Source organism: Artemia franciscana, chromosome 16 (assembly GCF_032884065.1).
Source record: "Artemia franciscana chromosome 16, ASM3288406v1, whole genome shotgun sequence".
NCBI classification, from domain to species: Eukaryota; Metazoa; Arthropoda; class Branchiopoda; order Anostraca; family Artemiidae; genus Artemia; species Artemia franciscana.
The window spans coordinates 19,592,511-19,613,970 of NC_088878.1; the positions used below are offsets into that span (position 1 = coordinate 19,592,511).

General features: G+C 35.4%; 2 protein-coding genes across 7 annotated transcripts in view; both read right to left on the minus strand.

Annotated features, from left to right (window-relative positions):
- LOC136037180 (serine/threonine-protein phosphatase 2A regulatory subunit B'' subunit alpha-like) overlaps positions 1 to 21,460 on the minus strand; it is a 317,624-nt gene that overhangs the window by 188,657 nt on the left and 107,507 nt on the right. The window lies entirely within an intron of this gene.
- Positions 1 to 21,460, minus strand: part of LOC136036858 (matrix metalloproteinase-24-like) — a 79,028-nt gene that overhangs the window by 50,172 nt on the left and 7,396 nt on the right. Inside the window, exons 2-3 of the mRNA XM_065719192.1 lie at positions 15,336 to 15,480; positions 7,340 to 7,444 (exon numbers count right to left, since the gene is read on the minus strand). Of these exons, the coding sequence (XP_065575264.1) occupies positions 7,340 to 7,444; positions 15,336 to 15,480 (250 nt within the window). The remainder of the gene's footprint in view (positions 1 to 7,339; positions 7,445 to 15,335; positions 15,481 to 21,460) is intronic.

A 21,460-nucleotide genomic window follows, 5' to 3' on the forward strand; every position in this document is an offset into this window, starting at 1 on the left:
GGAGGGCGCACGCCCCTCCCCCTGGATCTGCCACTGCTAGCAACAACTGCTGCCAGCGTAGTAGTGCAGAAGAAGTGATGGGAGTAGTTTTGGTTCGCTACACAACAGAGAGCCTTTATTTCTGCTCCTATTTCAGTGTGTTGTTGTTTTTGTTTTATTTTTTTGTTTTGATCTGGTATTCTAGATTCCTGGTTTACTTTTAATTGAAGTGTTCAACTCTTCAATATATGACAAGAATAAATTAAGAAAGATAATTATGAATGTAATGCGGAAAATTCAAAAATAGGACCCAGCAAAAGTCATGTTGATTGCAATCTAGTACTTTGAAGAGCAGAATCAAATAACTTGAAATCCATAATATACTCACTCTCCTTTTCTTTCTAGACGTTCGGTCACCTAATAGAACAGCGTCCCAGGAGAAATAATACCTGATCACTATTTACAAAGGAATTACAACCATTTTTTATGAGAGGAGAGTAAATTACTACCACTAGTGTTGCATAATCAATTATTATTTGATGACGCAAACTCTAATTCTTTTTTTATTTCATAAAGGAAAAACATATGATAACAAATTTCGAAGAAACCTAAAAACAGCAGAAGTAAAGTCATATAATAAGCAAAACGAAAAGATAAACAGAAATTAAAAGAAAGTATTAATAAACTAATAAGCCCAAAACAAACAAAAATTAAAATGTATAATCAAGCCAAACTATAAAACGAAATTTTTTTTAAACGTATAATCAAGGTAAGCTACAAAACGAACTGATAAGATGAGATTTATCAAGCAGTTTGTGGTAACAAACGGTAGTAAGGAGTGACCCGGCTCAATAGTAAACGGAACTCTAAAAAACGGAATTTTGATACTAATAGATACATCAAAAGAATCAGATTTTTATGCTGATTTTAAATATATAAGTTTCATTAAATTTAGTCTTACTCATCAAAAGTTACGAGCCTGGGAAAATTTGCCTTGTTTTGGAAAATAGGGGGAAACACCCCCTAAAAGGTATAGGATCTTAACGAAAATCAGACCATCGCATTCAGCGTATAAGAGAATCCTACTGTAGAAGTTTCAAGCTCCTATCTACAAAAATGTGAAACTTAGTATTTTTTGCCAGAAGACCAATCACGGGTGCGTGTTTATTTGTTTGTTTGTTTTGTTTTTTCCCCCAGGGGTGATCGTATCGACCAAGTGGTCCTAGAATGTCGTGTGAAGGGCTCCTTCTAACGGACATTGAAAGTTCTAGTGCCCTTTCTAAGTGACCAAAAAAATTGGAGGGATTCTAGTGCCCTCCCACGCTCATTTTTTTCCTAAAGTCGACGGGTCAAAATTTTGAGATAGCCATTTTGTTCAGTACAGTGGAAAAACATAATAACTATGTCTTTGGGGATGACTTACTCCCCCAAAGTCCCCGGGGGAGGGGCTGCAAGTTACAAACTTTGACCAGCGTTTACATACAGTGATGGTTATTTGGAAGTTTACAGACCTTTACAAGGGGATTTTTTGGTTGGGGAGGGAGGGGGGTTGAGGGGAGGGGGCTACTTAGGAGGATCTTCCCTTGGAGGAATTCGCCATGGGAGAAGAGAAATTCCATGAAATGGGTGCAGGATTTTCTAGCATTATTAAAAAAAAAAATGACAAAATAAATACGAAAAAGTTTTTTTCCACTGAAAGGAAGGACCAGCATTAAAACTTAAAACGAACATAGATTATTACGTATATGGGGGTGGGGGCTCATCTCTTCCTAAATACCTCGCTCTTTACAGCCTTTGTGATTCAAGGGTCAATCTTAAAGAATTGGGACAAAATTAAAGATTTAGTGTAAAGGGCGAGATATTAACGAGGAGGCAAATCCCCTCATATACATAATAAAATATACGAATATAGAAGTTCGTTACGTAAGTTAATTTTTAAGTTACGTATATTTTTTATTAATAAAAACGTTCGTTAAAAATTAAAAATTCTAGTTAACTTTTTAAGTAATCGAAAAATTGGAGGACAACTAGGCATCTTCCCCCACCTTTTTCTCAAAATCGTCTGATCAAAACTAAGAGAAATCCATTTAGCAAAAAAAAATAAAAAATAATGATAATACGCAAATTTCATTTTAATTATTTATTTGCGGAGAGCCAAAATCAAACAAGCATTACTCCGTGTATGAAAGGGGCTGTTCCCTCCTCAAGGTCCCGCTCTTCACGCTAAAGTTATTTACTTTTTTATAAAATAGAATTGAGAGAAATAGTCAAACTTTAACGTAAAGAGCGGGGCGTTGAGTTGGGAACAGCCCCTTTCATACACGGAGTCATTTCTGTTCGTTTTAAGTTTTAATGTCGCTCCTTACTTTCAGTTAAAAACCTTGTTTTTTTAATTTAATTCGTCACGAAACACACATACATTATTACATAATACTATTCCTCCAAAGTCTCTTTGGCCTGTAAAAAAAGGGGGAAAATGAACGAGTCACTTACTCAGAGAAGAAAAAAAAAATAATAATCACTTACTCACAGAGAGAAGAGCAAAAAGGAGAAGAAAAGAAAATATAAATAAAATAAAGACTATAAAAAACAAAGGCAAATAGACTAATAGATTGAATAGACTAAATTAAATTAAGTAGATCAGTAGATAAAATAGACTCCAATGAAATAATAAGAAAATATATTATGCATATACATACATACGTATTCATATGTATATACACACATATACACACATAAAAATAGATAAAATAATTTCTAAGAAGCCAAAGAATTTTTAATAATTTTTTTTGAACAAACTGAATGAGTGGCACCTTTGAGCTGATTCGGGCAACTTATTCCATACAATATGACTCGCAATTAAAGGATTCAAGTCTGACCTTACACAAGCAGTAAAAGGAACTTGAATATGATTTTCGATATTGCAAAGATTATAATTATTCTGATCAGAGGTGAAAGATGACGGAATACTTAGGGAATGGGGGAGGTCACCATGAAGCTGAGAAAAAGTAAATCATGCACACGAAAGAATATGCAGTGACTCGAGATCAAGTAGCCTAATAGGATAATTCTTGAACGGTTAGTTTCCTTAGGTTTCTAGCTTTATTGTAAACCTTAGAAAGTGGTTTTAACAGTGAACGAAAGGTTGACATTCATACTATTGGACAGTAAGAAACGTAAGATCGGATCAAAGAGTGAAAAAGGATTTCCAAAATTGATCCAGGGAAAATATGTTTAAGTTTCCTTAAAATACCGAGACTCCTGCATATCTTCATTTTAATCAAATCAATGTGACGCTTGAAAGACAAGTTTTCATCAAAAAGAATGCCCAAAAAAACGAACATATCGATCTTTAGATCTATGAAATATATATATATATATATATATATATATATATATATATATATATATATATATATATATATATATATATATATATATATATATATATATATATATATATATATATATATATATATATATATATATATATATATATATATATATATATTATCCCATTTGGCTGATGAATTTCTGATAACTGGGGATAAATCTGAGACAAATGCGAAAATATCAAAAAACTGGTTAGGGTAAGATAACTAGCATCAAGCCATAGAATTACTCTCTCAAACAAATATTCCAAATTTAATCGAAGGTCGGATTCACAATATCCCAAAGTGCCAAGTGTGCTATCATCAGCAAAACAAACAAGGACATCAGAAGGTGGCGAACTACAGCTGGCACTATGGGCAAGGGAAGGTTTAGGATGACAGAGTCTACAGCAATTAATAGGTTTCTGCTTTTTTACTGCGTGAAAAAGATCATTTACATTAATCAAAAATAGCACTGGCCCTAAAACTGATCTCAGTGGGACGCCAAAATCCACTTGGGAATTTCGTGAGGTTATAATGATTGAAGAACTGAAGCTTAAAATCAACAGCCAAGCTAAACTTGAAACGAACAGACACTATCAACAACAAGAGAACTGCCATTCTTTCGACCCCCGAACAGCTAAAGTGTCATTTGCAATTTGCTGAAAACACTGGATTTTTATTTGTCATAGCATAAGAAAAAGAAAAAAAAAACAGGATTACAGGAAATAAAAAAAGCGATTTCTTAAAAGAAATAACTTTCAATTTAGCTCAAAGGCCTATCCAAAGTTTTGTTCTTAGGAAGCGAGGTACTCTTTAACGAGGGATGACGTTACAAAATATAATTCAAAAAACGTATCAAAAAATTTTATACACATTTTTGTTACGTTTCTACAAGCCTGAAAAATTCAGGGAGGATTCAAAACCGGGTACCCCCCCCCTTGATATGACCTTGATTTGGCTTAGTCACTTTCAAGGACAATTTCATATCACTGCCTGTTTATTCCATTTGATTTAAAAGTACAAAAGAAAATCATAGCTAAATAGCACACTTAAAACGTTAATTCATGAGGCAATTGTTTGGTTTGCTGCGGGATAGCAATTTTTCATGCTGTTGAATCAATAAATCATTCGATCTTCTATGCATTTGAAACAAATGGATTTAAAAGAATAAATGTTGATAAAACCTATTGTACTTTTTTAATGAAAGTAAACGGGTTGTTTCAGATGTACAGATGTACACAAAAAATGAACTCTAGGACTAACGAGTGGCATTTGATTTTCTTTAATGTTATAAGGGAAAAACACAAAAAACTCCTGAAAATACACATTTGTATTACATATTAGTACAAATAAAATACAAAGTGGTTTTAAATGAAACTCTAATCTTTAGGTGGCCTAATGCAGCGGCAACTTCACGACTCATTTTCGGAAATTTTCGCTCGTTTCAAGTTATACTCGATGATATATTTTAGTTATAAAGTAAAAGGATCCCTGAAATCTTGAGCAGTATTTAAGCTAATTTTTAGTGTTATAAGGGGGATACATATTTATTCAAAACGCATTTTTTTTTTAAGTAAAGTGCAAAGGACACCCTAGTCCTTAGAGATTTGTGCTCCATTCGACGGGGCTGAAGCCATACTGACCCCAGACCTTCAACCACCCTTGAAGATAGACAAATATTATTCCGTCTTCTATAATAAAGAAGCTATTCAGTTTCTGTTTTGTTGTAACTGGTCATGTGTTTAATTAAATACATATGTCGGTTCTATTTATTTTTATGATGGCACGATGGGTGATTTTTCTTTGTAAAATTCAAAACAAGTCTCCGACAAACCTATGTTCAGCAAAAGCAAGCTTCCATTTGAAAATAATTTTGCGTTGGGGGGTTGGGGGGTTAGAAGGGCTATGAATTCTATTTATCTTGGGTCTCATACGAAGATTCAATGTTAATGACACAGACAGGTTATCGGAGAATGTCTTTGGGTTAGGTAGGACACAGCGAAGCTGTCAAGTCAACTGAAACTGCTAACAGATCCTTTTGCATCGAGTTCTTGATTTGTTTCATTGCTGGTCTCTTTGTTTCTACTTCAAAAATATACTTCTGTTTACTTTCAGTCACGATTAGCCTTGTTTTCCTGCACGAAGCCAAAACTTAGATTGATTTGAATAGATACATAATTTTGGTCGTTGCTAGTCCGCTCCTTGGACTCGCTCCTTGTTCCACTGAGTCCCGGACTCGGCTCGCTTTTCAAACTAGCCAGTCTGTAGTTTGAACTTAGCTAATTTTTCGCTGATCAATCTTGGACTGAGCTCAATTTTGAACTGGAATTCAGAATAATTGCATGATTCTGGCTTAAGACAAAGTTTAAGATGCCTAGCTTCCTGCTAAAAAATTGTCAGCCAAGTGAGGAAAGGTTGGCATAGATATCTCAGGGGTCCAATATATACTTCTAACAATATTGATTCTTTTCTTCTGCATTTCGTTCTGCATGATTCAGCTTTTAAGAAGGTGCAATATGTTGACCCTCTTTTACTGAAATTTACCAGTGAAAAATGCACCATTTGAACCCCAAGGTCCTTTCAGGACCTAATTGACAAGTCATACAGAAGTCAAAGTAAACATGGACCCAGAAAAGGCTAAAATATGACACTTGTTCATATGCCCCGCCAAGCCAGACTGAAATCCAATAGGTTCTTCCTGAAGATATCCCAATGAAAATAGTTTAAGCATTCCTCCACTTTTACTCCCCCGAAAGATTCAATCAGGTCTCAATCCCAATAAGCATAAGAAAGACACTGGCAATTAATTCGCATCAAGTTTTGCAGAGATCCATCGTCGTTTTCTGGTAAATGTTCCGATCACATAAAACTAGAACCCCTCCTTCCCTTCTCCCACAGAGGTTGCATGGCGTCAAGACATCCAAAAGACATAAAAAGGTCATTTAATCCTACTTCCAATCCAGATTGGTTTAAACCTATTAGTTTCTTCTAGTAGAAGTCCTGATGACAGAACTTAGGCGTTAGGGGTTCAATGAGGGGAATTTGATCCCGATTCTAAAATGTAATTTAAGAACACTACCACTTGCAGCCTCAGAAGCTCTATCAAGTGGATGTCCTGATGGCAAGAATTTAGTGGCCCTCCTCTTCCAACAAAGGTTGGTTTGTATCTAAACAAGCAAAAACTACAGTCAAGACAAAACATATCTCATTTTAAGTTTGTTTGAGATCCCAACTTCGGATGGAGCATGGAAGGTGCGCTAATAACAAGATTCTGAATTTCTTCCTCTCTTCCCCCAAATATGAGTCGGATCATATTTGATCTTGCTTTAGTCTATCTATATTCCCAAGCTTTAAATGAATACCAAGTTCAAATTCGAATATTTTATGACAAGGCTAAATATTATAACTTGGGAATTTAAAGCCAACTCTGTGAGAGCTATTTCTTGGAAATCTAGAAGAGATACAGAATTTCCATCCTACAAGATTTCAAACATTTAATTAAGAAAAAAAGTCCTAACATTATGTGATCTCTAAGGAGCATATTTTTGGAACAAAGACTCTTCTCTTTTTGTTTCTTTGTTACTTTATTTAATAGGCTAGAAAAAAAATCTGGAAAACTACTAGGGATTACGAAAACTTCAGAAGAACCATTCTTCCCTGTTTTTGATCCCCATACCAGAAAAACATTCCAGATTTTCCTCTTTTACTGTTTCCGAGACACAGAAAAATGTTCCCCCAAAATAAAAATTTGACTGGGTAGTGTTCCCCCGCAGCACTATTACATAGAAAACTACGCCTGGTTGTTGATTTTTTGTTTTCTATTCTTATATCCTAGAAGATGTTTTTGCTACTATCGATATAATACCCCAGCATTATATATTGATGTTAGTTAGAAGCACTGGATTTGCACACCCAGAAAATTTTCTTAATGTGCCGCTAAAATTGTGGAGAATTAAAATAAAACATTCGATGTTATTAAAACTTACCTTGCAACGCATATCGCTTGCTTCTGTGTCCAGAAGGGCCAATGAAATCTCGCACTCCACATCGAGGAGTGTTCATAAGCTTAATTGTTTCTGGATCTAATGTACCTAAAAGATACTCAATTGTAACTGGGAGATAAAGCTAGTTGACTAATCAGAAGAAGATATTCAATTCAATAATTTATTCTCACCAAGAGACTAAATTATACCGAAATAAGGAAAAAAATACACAAACAGCAAAAAAAACAGACAAAAAAGAAATATGATGTAGGAATACTGTAGCCGTTGTCGGAAGTCTCCTATGATTTTTGTCAAATGAGTAGCATAAAACAGAAAATAGGTTCATAATACTAGAACTAGTTCATTATCTAGATATTAAAAATACTAAACTTTTTATTAGGAAAAATACCAAACAAATATTGGGAATTCCAATTTGGAAATCAATGTCCCAATTACCTTGGAATAAAAAATCAATAACAGCTGTTTGCATCGCGAGATTATTCACTTGACATTGTAATATGCGGTACCAAACTACTCGAGCATATTACTCATCAGTTAATCATGTTTTTTTGCATAACATTTTTTTACCTTTGCTTGGATTTGGATTGGATTTCGATGAGCTTTGATTGGAGGATATTAATGAATTTAAATCTTGAAATGAGCAGATATTGGCTTCAACAAGAAGTCAAACCTAATAGAGCAGAAATAAGCGAGGATATGATTCATAAAACTAACAGAAAATACGATGATGACGCCACATTTAAAGGGACAGTTGTTGCTATCACAAAAGACAAAAGCGTTGTTTCCACTTTGCTGAAAACTATGCAGATTGATCAAAATGAAAGTAAAACTAGAGTAGAACAGGTTTAAAAGGAAAGTCTTTGACAAAAATGCAATGCAATTTAGAATAATAATAATAAAACATTAAAAAAATGGCGTTACAGATGTTCTGAAATCAAAGAATTCCTGAAAAGTTGAAAACAATTATATTTTTTAGTTACAATGGCAAAAGAAAAGCTAGATAGACAACATACGCTGTTTTCGTGAAAGCCCATATGACACCCTATCCTTTTGGGGGGTTTTAAGAGGTGACAACGCCGCCCATATTTGTAATTATTCATAGTCATTTTAAGCTTGGCTCCACTAAGCAGTGTAATTTCTGCTCGTCTTAAATTTGCATTTCTTCATTTAGGTATCATCAGGGCCGTATCCAGGATTTTTTTTTCGGGAGGGGGGTTAAAAAAGAATATTCTTCGGGGGGGGGGTGGATTACAAAAAAATTAAAAACACACCACAAATTTGTTTATATTTATTTTCGTTACGTTTCTTACGAATCGTACAAGCATTTCGGGGAGGGTTCAAACCCCCATCATCACCCTGGATATGGTCTTGCAGATAATTCTTTTCTCTGGCGTTTAGTTACTTACATACGCAAATTACAACCCATTCTAAGGTTTAGATCCACTCTTTACTTTTAAAAATTGACGTATTTCGCATAACTAGAAAGCAAATGTCAAGACTTGAAGAACAAAAACCATCAATAATAGTGAAAGCGTGAAAACGAAATAAAAAACTAATAGTTTAAATTAAGAATATAAATCTAAAATAACAACAGTAGTAATGTTAAAAAATAATTTTATTAATGATGGCAGCTAACTATAATTGATAGAAACATTGTGGTTGTAGTCGTCAGGAGAATAGTCGTGATGGGAGTGGTCTCTCATTGATTTGCTGGGATATAACGCAACACTAGCCTTTATTTTGTAATTATTAATTTCACAAATGCTTAAATACCAACTATAGTGGAAATCAAACACTATTTATGAAATATGTATTTAATACGCGCTGATCTTAGGCTTCGATTATGCCGCTTTTGCCTCAAATTGTAATCAGTAAATTCATAAGTCCTTAAAAACAAGTTTTGTGAGAATCGGACCCAGTTTTTGAAACCTGTACATTGTATATTATGATCGTTCCTGTATTAAAATGTTACCATCAGATTTACAATAGAAAAAAGTCATAAACTAAAATTGATGGATATCAAACAATGTTTTGATTTAGAGCAGTCATACTATGATGTTAATGATAATAATATTAAAACTTTAATCATTAGTCTCAAAATTAATATGAAAAAGTTTTCCCAAAAAGTAGTTTTTCAAGAAAAAGTAAAGAGCCAGATTAAAACCTAAAACGACGAGAAATAAAGTCATACAATAGTTTTATTTTAACTATGCCAAATGATTTCAAATAAACAAACACAACCTAAAAGGAACAGAAATTAAAGTGAAAAAATAAAAATCAAAATGACATCAAGCAAAATGATTAAGATACTCTACGCATGAATCCCAAAACGAACAGAAATTAATCAAGCAAGACTTAAAACAGACACTAGTTACCACAAATAAGCGAGGAACTGCCGCCCGCTAAACCTCCTAAAGGCCGAGCTATCATTTGCGATTAGTGAAAGTGATTTGTTTTGAAAAGCATATTTTTTATTTATCATAGGGCCAACAACATCAAAATAATATCACAAGGCAAATTAAGGTTAACAAATAAGTGTTACTACAGAGTGGGACTACCCCCCCCCCCCTACCTGGGGCTAACCACTTCTATTCATTCCAATTGAAAACAAGAAACATGTTGACCATTACTAAAAAATGCACTTATTATGTTTTGGATGTCAATATTGCAATACCGACCCCAGATTTGTTATCAGAAAGCTAGGAATCCTTTGGGCATCATCGTTGGTTCAAAACAAGCTGTGGATGTAAAAAAATGCACTTAGTCTGTTGTGATTTTTCTGATATGAATATGAAACGATTCAACGTGATCAAATCTTTGGTCGATACTATTTTTGACTTTTTCGGGCTAAAACTGTTGATTTGCTGCAAAGACTGCTGTAAATCAGCAGTTTGCAGTGGCACAGTTTGGTCAGTTGAGTAAAAAGAGGTTTACAAGTTGAAATTTAGATCAAATGTTCACCTCATCTGAAATTCTACGATCACCAATTTAAAAGGTCACTACTGGTGAAAAACATTAAAACAAACACACATACGTGGTGATGGTTCCTCTAGAGCCCCCTCTTTTTGGGCATGGACATGAGTCGTTTTCGAATTTTAACTTCAAACTTAAAAGCTTCAAACTTGGAATTATTTTTAAGAACAATCTAAGATTTCCACTGAAAAAAATTCCATCTGTAACTACACAGATTCAGTTGTAATAGTTTATTGTATACTTGAGATAAGCACCCATAATATTGAGAGCTCTATTACCCTTAGATATGTTGAATCTGATTGTTTACTCTTTATCAAGAGCCCCCTCTTTTTGGGCATGGGCATGAATCCTTTGGATTTGAACTTCAAGCTTAAAAGCTTCAACTTTGAAATTATCTTTAAGAATAATTTTTTAGAGACTTCTACGGAAAAAAATTCCACCTATAGCTAAACAGATTCAGTTGTGAAATAACCGACTATTTACTTTCGCTGCTTTCAAAGTTTTACAAATCCTTTACGAAGGATGCAAGAAAAAGCAATTAGTTCCCGCATAGAAAGTTTTTGTTTGAAATTGATGATACACTCTGTTGACCTTTTTACTATTACTAATGTAAACTAGAACATGAACATATTTTTAAGTTATTAGTTGTGGTGATATAATTTATTAAGATCAAAATATTTTATTAAAACTACAATTCAAATTATATTCGTTGACCTTTATCCGATTTGCCTGTCATATTCAATAATGATGAAAAAAAAAAACAATGCTGACACAATTTCGATGCATTTTTTATGTCCATTTGATGAGCGTTGTGAAAAACGCCCACAATTTCATCCGGTGATCTCCAACCGGATTTCCAGACTGCCACTCACGGTCAAAAAGAAATATACTGTTACATTTTGAAACGAAAAACAAGTTACAACAGTTTTACCTGTAGCTACTGAGATCAGCTTTTGATTGGCAACAATTTCATATACATCGCTAGATTTTTGGAACTTCTTGTAATTCAGCCAAATAGATTTTGTAAAGCTCCTCGTGTAGAAAACAGAACAAATAGTAACACAAGACTAGGGTAGTTTAATCGGGAGACATCCCTGTAAATGCCCAACACATGACACGTTTAGGGATACACATGATTCAAGTAAGCTATTAGAAATTGTAGAAACAAATGGGTTACATAAATATTTTATTTGCATTCGGTTACCGAATACTCTTAGCGTTTACAAAAATTCGTTAATAAATCCTATTTTTAAAGTCCTTATCACCTGTCGGCTGAACACAGCAATTATTTTTCAAATTGCAGAATCTCCTTAGAGGATTCAAAATGTGACCACTTAATTATTACGGCACCCGTATTTTCCCTCATATGCCTTCTGAATTAGAATATTACACCAAGACTTAATAGTTTAATACGTGCTTCATTTATCAGGTGTTATTTCGTAAGATCAGGCCATAATCACATAAAGAAATACTGTGCCTTGGAAAAACCCATAGAAGAAACTGAGGGGCAATGACTTCTTTTATTTCTATAATCTTGTGGTACCACGAATTCTATATAAATTCTTGTTCTCAAACTTAACTTTTCATGAGTAAAAAACAACCCAAAATTTATTATCTGACGCGTTGTTGAACAGCTATTATAAAGTTAACAACGGTCAACAGCAACAGTACTGCTTGTGCATTAGAAATGCAAAAACCATTCAAATCAGAAAAAGTGAAATTACAAGTTAAACAAATTGTCGTTTCAATGTTTCCAGGTAAATTTATGGTCACAGCTGAGTAACACAGAATTTATAAGAGATGATCAAAAATATTTTAAGAATCTGGGGATTTTGCAAATCCATACCTGGAGCTTCCCCTCCATAAAAACCTCGCGACACCCTCTTTTAGAAGAAAAAAACTCTACTTGTAAAGCAAGGTCGTATCAAGGTTTTTTTCTGTGGAAGGGGGTTACAGAAGCCTTTTTTCGGTGGGGGGGGGGGGGGTTAAAAATACTTTAAAAAACATATCAAAAATTTGTTATATTAATTTTAAGTCCAACTATGTTTAACATTTTTACGACCATTATAATTAGGACAATTAATGGTGAAATTTATAATGACTTTTGTGATTTTAGCTTGATTTGCTATGCAGATTATGTCCTGCTTATCAGTTCGAGTCTTTCTAACTTACAGTCAAACCTTGATTCTTTGATTATGATTATAAACTCCTAGGACTTAATGTTAATGCTGCTAAGACTAAATTTCTTGCTTAGAATGCCCGAGATAAAGCTATATCTTTTTCATCTGTTATTGTAGCAGGTAAATCTCTCATGGAGTCATTTCACCGAAATACCTTGGCCTTGTTTATGGTCCTGATAAGCAGTATTCGCATTCTGACAGTTGAACATGCCATATCAGGTTTCCGCGCCAGCTATCTGCACTGAAGTATAGTTATGGTAAGCATGTACTTGCTAAACTATATAGTGCCCTAGTTCTGCCTCACGCGGTGTACATTTTACCACTTTGGGATTCGCTGTCTAAAACTGAGCAGTTAAAGGTTCGATCGGGGTTTTGTCGCTATCTGACGTTCTTATCAAGATTCCGTCTGTATTGCAGGAATAAATTTATTCTGCAAAAATATTATATTCCTGACCTTTAGATGTAGTGGATTCAACAGAGTGCGATACGTTTAAGAGACGTTTAAACTGTTGACTTCATTTTCTGTCATTTAATATTATTTACCAGTGCTGCTTGGATTAATTTTGTAATATCTATTTTTCTTGTTTAGATGTTGATATTTCTTTATATTTTTTTCTTTACTCCGCTTCGTTTTTGTATGTAGTAAGCGGGTAAAAATAAACTTATCTCATTTTTGTTACGTTTTTACGAGTCGGACAGATATTTTAGGGGTGAGTTTTAGGACCCCTATCTCCCAGGTACGGACTTGCTGTAAAGATTCTGGGATAAAAGCTGTTTATTTTTTTCACATCTTATATCCAATGGAGTAAATAATACAGCTTGGCAATAGGAAGATTGCCAAAGATCGTCCTTGTCGGTCAAACCATCTAGGGCTAAACGAAAAGTTGTCATCGAATAGAGTGGGAGAATGTCGTGAAGAGAGATTTAATGGAAATGAGTGTAAAGAGGGAAGCTTTAAATAGATAGGAATGGAGCGGGAACGTGCATAGCTATGTTTACCTTAGACGGCTTGGTTCTGTAGTGAGTTGTTAGTCGTCGTAGTAGTAGTTGTAACTTTTTTTTGGAAACGTAACTTATAGGCTTGTGGAAACAAAGTTGCTATGAGGATTCAGGCTATAATTATTGAAACAACAATGAAAATCGTTAAAATAAACAAGATAACAGAACTATTTGAAATTCAATGCCACGCTTATCTTCAATACAAAGAGAAACTATCAAATTTTCAAAATTGGATTTCCGAGTAAACACTATGAAAAGCGCCAATGCTTTATACCTTATCGTTTTGCGTGTAGAAACGTCATAGCAAATTTAAAAACCTTGCCCGCATCCGCTCATCCACATGCACTTGACCCGCAATTTAAGAAAGGATTCTATCGCTGGATTGGAAACCAAAATCACTCTACCTATCTAAACAATTTATATATTTGTAGAAATGCGCAACAGCTTTAGATGTGCAACTGATTTCAAATAGGTAAAGAATAAAAGGTAAAAAACACGGTACTAGATTTTAACCCCAACCAGCGGTGTTGATCTCCGTTTCATGGTCCTTCAGCCCATGAGTGCCACTGGACTTAGGGGCCAGCCATCGTGTGCTTTCACACACCCTTCCTGTTTAGCTTCTCCAGATTTCCTAGATACCCATTCAGTGCTGCGTAGACTCTGGTTGAGCTTACAGATTCACACCACTGACCCCCTTCCAGACTAAAAGCAGTTACACCAGGGCTCGAACCTCTGTCCTCACGGACAAAAGATTTTAAGTCATGCCCGCTAGCCACTCAGCTAGGACGGCTGGAGAACGACTTAAGGAAATATAAAAATCATTATTTAACTTATTTTTTAAGTTAATATAAAAGAACATCTAATCATTTTTTTAACTTTGTTGTTATTTGTTCAGTAAAGGAAAAATCAAAGATCAAATTAAATTGGCAAAACAGTCATGTTTACAAAGTAAAGGAGAATGAGATTTCCCAAAAATTGATTTATTTTAAAAGCCTCCTCTGCTCGGATTTTTGTAAAATATGCCCAACACATATTTTTAGAAATAATTAGAATGAAGATAGGAATATCAACGGAATAAACTCTCGATAACACCATAGCAGATGTTATCCTAGGTGGGATGGAGGCTTTAAATTCACAAGGATTTTATTTTATTATTGTTTCTCATTTTTTCCATATAATTTGGCTATTTTGCCATTTCCCGAATTTACACCGCCCCCAAGAAAATAATAATAAAACAAATCTTGCGTACCTGCCTACCACATGCTACAACGCCATAAATCGTTAAATTTTGAAATGTGTACATGCAGCTTTTAACCCTACAACTGTTCGAAAACAAAATAAATAAAACGACAAAATTGCAAACAAATTGGATTGACATAGTACAACTTGTTGGCAAATATATAAAATAAAATTATAGCTTCCAGTTGATTAATTGAAATATTATTGTTATGAAAAAGATTGTATTCTGGTATTATATTATCAAATTAATCACCCCCTTACAAACTTCTTAGCCAAGAGAAACTGGATCTTTTTGCAGGGGGAGGGGGGTAAGCTTCAAAGTGTTTCGACCAGAAATATTTATATTCAGATGTTATAGGATATTGCACATCTGAAGTAATTTAGGTCTCCAATACGGGAGAGGGGGAGGGACTTTCTAGGAATTTCATAAAATCTTGGCCAAAATTCAGTTTAAAAAAAAAAGACGGTAAAATTTGTTAAAATTAGGCATTGGTTTGGTAAAATGTGCGATCCCCCTTCGCCGTGATATTTGGCTGAGGAAACCACTGACCCTACATAAAAACAGAACAGTGGTAAATATAGCTTACCAGTTTGATTCAGTCCTGCAAACGCCTGGAATTCCATAACTGCCATCTTGAAATCATCAAAAGATTTCAAATTTGCAAACTTCGAAGTCGAGGCAAGTTGAGTCTCTGTACTTCGATCTACGTAGCCATAACGAGTTAAGTAAATCTAAAAATAGAGCATTGTTTAACTTACTATGAACATAGCTCCCAACGGGGAATAGTTAGACCCGTTTTAGCAAAAGCAGTTGTGATCGTTCTGTTCAGGAAACTTCAGTTGAGAACCAAATTCTAACATTTGCGAATGCTCGCAACTTTGTAGCAAAAGGGGTTTTATTCTGTTTACACAGCTTTTTTTTTCTTTAGCGTATTTAATTTAAGATCCAAGGTTAAAATTAATTAACAACAAGAGATTTGAAGCAATAAGTTTTGGAAAAATGCAAATTTATTCGTAAAAAGTAAAAGACAATGTTAAACTCAAGACGAACATGTATTACCCTAAATGTGAGTGGGGCTATGTTTATGAAGATATGTAGCCTAAGCTAAATTTCAAAACTTATTAGAATGTAAAAATGTTCCCATTATTACGGGAAAAAAAATTTCAAATGGTCCATTTTCACTTCCCATGGCACCCAATTCCCATGCCAAATCTTAAGAGTTTTAACAATAATATTTGAAAGTTTGGTAAAAAATTAATTTCTAGTCCATTCAGTTTATGTAAATTTTACCCTAATAGACAAAACTTTTTTTATATATTTTTTTAATGTTCTTCCTCGTCCAGAAAATAATACCTAGAACCCCACGAATACAAGAAAAAGTAAAAAAAAAAGGTCAAAGAATACTTCGGCCGAAAAAACACTCAAAAAATCAAATAACTCCCGAGGAAAACAGCTGATCCTCCAACAGACGGTTCGGCTTTTGCATCTAGGAATCACGTTTTGTCAGGAGTAGGTATACATAAATCTGTACATGCTGTACACTCTGTTAAATGTGCCAGAACATTTTTAAGGGGGGTACAAATGAACAAAATTCTTATCAAAATAGCGAGGGCATATATTCTGGGATGTTAGTGACAGGAGGGGATTAAGCTGAAAAATTTCATTCTTCCCTCTAGAAAACCGAAAATGGGCAACTGTTAGATTTAGCATATTCGAGAATAACATATCCTATTTGCCGACAAAAGAACATTTTATTCCAATTCCAATGCTGAATCTCCTCTTCCTCCAACAGTCAACCCCTAATTATACCTCTTTGGCTGGGGCTTCATATCACTGGCTTATTCCCTGAGCCTGAGCCTCCGGGATAGACAAAGCAACCAAGGCTATATCCTCATGCTGTATGAAGCTTTGCTTGTTAATTAACCTCAGAAAAAATGACAGGACTAAACTTGTCTCTCTTAGATAGTTGGTAGTTTCATTAGCAGTTGAGTTGTAGCGTTGAAATGAATCATCTTGTTGAAGTTCGCAAAAATATGGGGCAATTAAAATCTCTCTTGCTGAACCCCTGTAAAATACAGCGGTACGAATACACGAAAAAGTAGGATTGGGGGGTATTCTTCAAAATTTTGGGGGGCGGAGGAAATTTTCCCATGAAAATACCAAAAAAAGCGTTTTCAATTAAATACCAAAAACAAGTATTTTTGAAATGTAGGAGGGAGTAAATGTTTTCACCACTGATAAAATGATTTCTAATTTGCAGTAAATCGGGCATTTAAGTCCTACCTTTTGGTTATGAGGCCCCTAATGACTATTCTGAGGCACAGAATGGAATATAGGATATAGCTGTCCTAAAGCAAAACACAGTAGGTAAATATTTCCCAATGGGTGTTTAATCAAACAGTTCGTGGTAACGAACTGTAGTAAGGAGCGACCTGGCTCAATAGTAACAAAAACTCTAAAAAATGGAATTTTGATACCAATAGCTGCATCAAAAGAATCGCATTTTAATGCTAATTTTAAATATACAAGTTTCATCAAGTTTAGTCTTACCCACCAAAAGTTACGAGCCTGAGAAAATGTGCCTTGTTTTAGAAAATTGGAGGAAACAACCCCTAAAAGTCATAGAATCTTAACGAAATAGAATCAGCGTATCAGAGAACCCTATAGTAGAAGTTTCAAGCTCCTATCTACAAAAACGTGGAATTTAGTATTTTTTGCCAGAAGGCAGATCACGGATGCTGTGTTTATTTATTTGTTTGTTTTTTTGTTGTTTTTTTTCCCAGGGGTGATCGTATCGACCCAGTGGTCCTAGAATGTTGCGAGAGGGCTCATTCTAATGGAAATGAAAAGTTCTAGTGCCCTTTTTAAGTGACAAAAAAATTGGAGGGCACCTAGGCCCCCTCCCACGCTAATTATTTTCCCAAAGTCAACGGATCAAAATTCTGAGATAGCCATTTTATTCAGCGTAGTCGAAAAACCTTATAACTATTTCTTTGGGGACCACTTACTCTCAACCAGTCCCCATGGGAGGGGCTACAAGTTACAAACTTCGACCAGTGCTTACATATAGTAATGGTTATTGGGAAGTGTACAGACGTTTTCAGGGGGATTTTTGTTGAGGGGAGGGGTTGAGAAGAGGGGGATACGTTGGGGGAACTTTCCATCGAGGAATTTGTCATGGGGGAAGAAAATTTCTATGAAGGGAGCGCAGGATTTTCTAGCATTATTTAAAAAAAAAAACAATGAAAAAATAAATATGAAAAAAAATTTTCAGCTGGAAGTAAGGAGCAGCATTAAAACTTAAGACGAACAGAAATTATTACACATATGAGGGGCTCACCTCCTCCTAATACTTCGCTCTTTACGCTAAAGCATTTTTAGTAATTTCAACTATTTATTCTACGGCTTTTGTGATTCAGGGGTCATTCTTAATTAATTGGGACCAAATTTAAGCTTTAGTGTAAAGAACGAGGTACTGACGAGGGGGTGAACCCCCTTATAATTATAATAAAAACATGAGAATACAAAAGTTCGTTACATAAGCTAATTTATAAGTTACGTATATCTTTTACTAATAAAAACATTCGTAAAAAATTAAAAGTTCTAGTTGCCTTTTTAAGTAACCAAAAAATAGGAGGGCAATTACGCTTCCTCCCCCACTCCTATTTTTCTCAAAATCATCCGACCAAAACTATGAAAAAGCCATTTAGCCCCCCCCCCCGAAAAAATATGAAAATTTCGTTTTAATTATTCCTCTGCGGAGAGCCAAAATCAAAACATGCATTGATTCAAAAACGTTCAGAAATTAAATTAAAAAACAAGTTTTTTTTAACTGAAAGTAAGGAGCGACATTAAAACTTAAAACGAACAGATATTACTTCGTATATGAAAGGGGCTGCTTCCTCATCAACGTCCCGCTCTTTACGCTAACGTTTTTTACTGTTTTAAAAAGTATAGTTGAGAGAAAGAGTCAAACTTTAGCGTAAAGAGCGGGGCGTTGATGAGGAAGCAGCCCCTTTCATATACGAATTAATATCTGTTCGTTTTAAGTTTTAATGTCGCTCCTTACTTTCAGTTAAAAAAACTTGTTTTTTTTTATTTAATTTTAACTAGGGTTATCATTGGAGGCTTTTCATAAATTGAATTCTCCTACAAAGCAGGGCTATCTTGAAAATATTAGCCACGCTCATGACTGAAACTATACCAGATGAACTTATAATAAAGGGAAAATTTTAAATGGAATATTTCGTTGACAGCCTGGTCAACGACGGCCGGAAACAATAATAGATGAACCTACAGATAGTTGCGTATTTGGGCAACGTTAAATCCGGGAGCTTTTAATCCCTCAGTCATCGACTCTGAATGAGTCACTCATTAACATTTTACACTAGTTGATAGCTATGGTATAGTACAAGCGTACTTCCAGATTCGGATCAGGTAAAAACTAGAGGGAAAGTGTAGCAACAACAGAAGATCGAACCTAGTCTTCGTCTGTCTTTATTTTACTTTTTGTGTTGCGAGAGCAACACTTTGGTTTTGTCCCGTTTTTATGGCACTTGGTATTAACCAAGTGACATATAGCAATCACCAATTCTGTCGGTCTCTCTGTCGGTCTGTCAGTCTATCTGTCGGTCCCGGTTTTGCTACTTTAGGCACTGCCAGGTAAGCTAGGACGATGAAATTTGGCAGGCGTATCAGGGACGGGACCAGCTTAAATTAGAAATAGTCGTTTTCCCAATTTGACCATCTGGGGGGGGGGGAGAGTGGGGGGCCGGTTAATTCGGAAAAAATAGAAAAAATGAAGTATTTTTAACTTATGAATGGGTGATGGGATCTTAATGAAATTTGATGTTTGGAATGATATTGTGTCTCAGAGCTCTTATTTTAAATCCCGACCGGATCTGATGACATTGGGGGGAGTTGGAGGGGGGGGAACCTAAAATCTTGGAAAACACTTAGAGTGGAGGGATCGGGATGAAACTTGATGGGAAAAATAAGCACAAGTCCCAGATACATGATTGAAATAATCGGAACGGATCCGCTCTCTTTGGGGTAGTTGGGAGGGGGGGGGGGGTAATTCTGAAAAATTAGAAAAAATGAAGTATTTTTAACTTACGAACGGGTGATCGGATCTCAATGAAATTTGATGTTTAGAAGGATATCGTGTCTCAGAGCTCTTATTTTAAATCCCGACCGGATCTGGTGACATTGGGGGGGAGTGGGGAGGGGGAAACCTAAAACTTGGAAAACCCTTAGAGTCGAGGGATCGGGATGAAACTTGGTGGGAAAAATAAACACAAGTGCTAGATACATGATTGACATAAACGGAACAGATCCGCTCTCTTTGGGATAGTCGGGGGGGGGGGGGTTATTTCTGAAAAATTAGAAAAAATGAGGCATTTTTAACTTACGAACAGGTGATCGGATCTCAATGAAATTTGATATTTAGAAGGATATCATGGCTCAGAGCTCTTATTTTAAACCCGACCAGATCTGGTGACATTGAGGGGGGGGGAGTTGGGAGGAGGAAACCTAAAACTTGAAAAACACTTAGAGTGGAGGGATCGGGATGAAACTTGGTGGAAAAAATAATCACGAGTCCTAGATACATGATTGACATAACCGGAACGGATCCGCTCTCTTTTGGGTAGTTGGGGGAGGGGTTAATTCTGAAAAATTAGAAAAAATGAGGTATTTTTAACTTACGAATGGGTTATCGGATCTCAATGAAATTTGATATTTAGAAGGATATCGTGTCTCAAAGCTCTTATTTTAAATCCAGACTGGATCTGGTGACGTTGGGGGAAGTTTGGGGTGGGGGAACCTAAAATCATGGAAAACGCTTAGATTGGAGGGATCGGGATGAAACTTGGTGGAAAAAATAAGCAGAAGTCTTACATACGTGATTTACATAATTGGAACGGATCCGATCTATTGGGGGGGGGGGGGTTAATTCTGAAAAATAAGAAAAAATGACGTATTTTTAACTTACGAAGGAGTGATCGGATCTTCATGAAACTTCATATTTAGAAGGACCTCGTAACTCAGATCTCTTATTTTAAATCTCAACCGGATCAAGAGTAATTGGGGGGCAGTTGGGGGGGGGACTGGAAATCTTAGAAAATACTTAAAGCGGTGAGATCAGGATGAAACTGGATGGGAAGAATAAAAACCTGTCTAAGATACGTGACTGACATAACCGGACCGGATCTGCTCTCTTTGGTGGAATTGGAGGGGGGGGGGGTAATTTTGAAAATTGAGGTATTTGTAATTTACGAAAGGGTGACCAGATCTTAATGAAATTTGATATTTAGAAGGATCTTGTGCTTTAAAGTTCTTATTTTAAATTCCGACCAGATCCTGTGACGTTGGGGGGAGTTGGAGGGGGAAACCGGAATTCTTGGAAAACGTGAAAATTGGGGTATTTTTATCTTACGAATAGATGATCGGATCTTAATGAAATTTGATTTTTAGAAAGAATTCATGTCTCAGAGTTCTTATTTCAGATCCTGACCAGAACGTTTGACACTGGGGGGGAGTTGGAGGGGGAAACCTTGGAAAAACACTTGGAGTGTAGGAATCGGGATGAAGCTTGGTGGATAGAATAAACAAATGTCGTTGATACGTGACTGACAGAATCGTACTGGATTCACTCTTTTTGGGGGAGTTGGGGGAAGGGGTTCAGTGATTTGGCGAGTTTGGTGCTTCTGG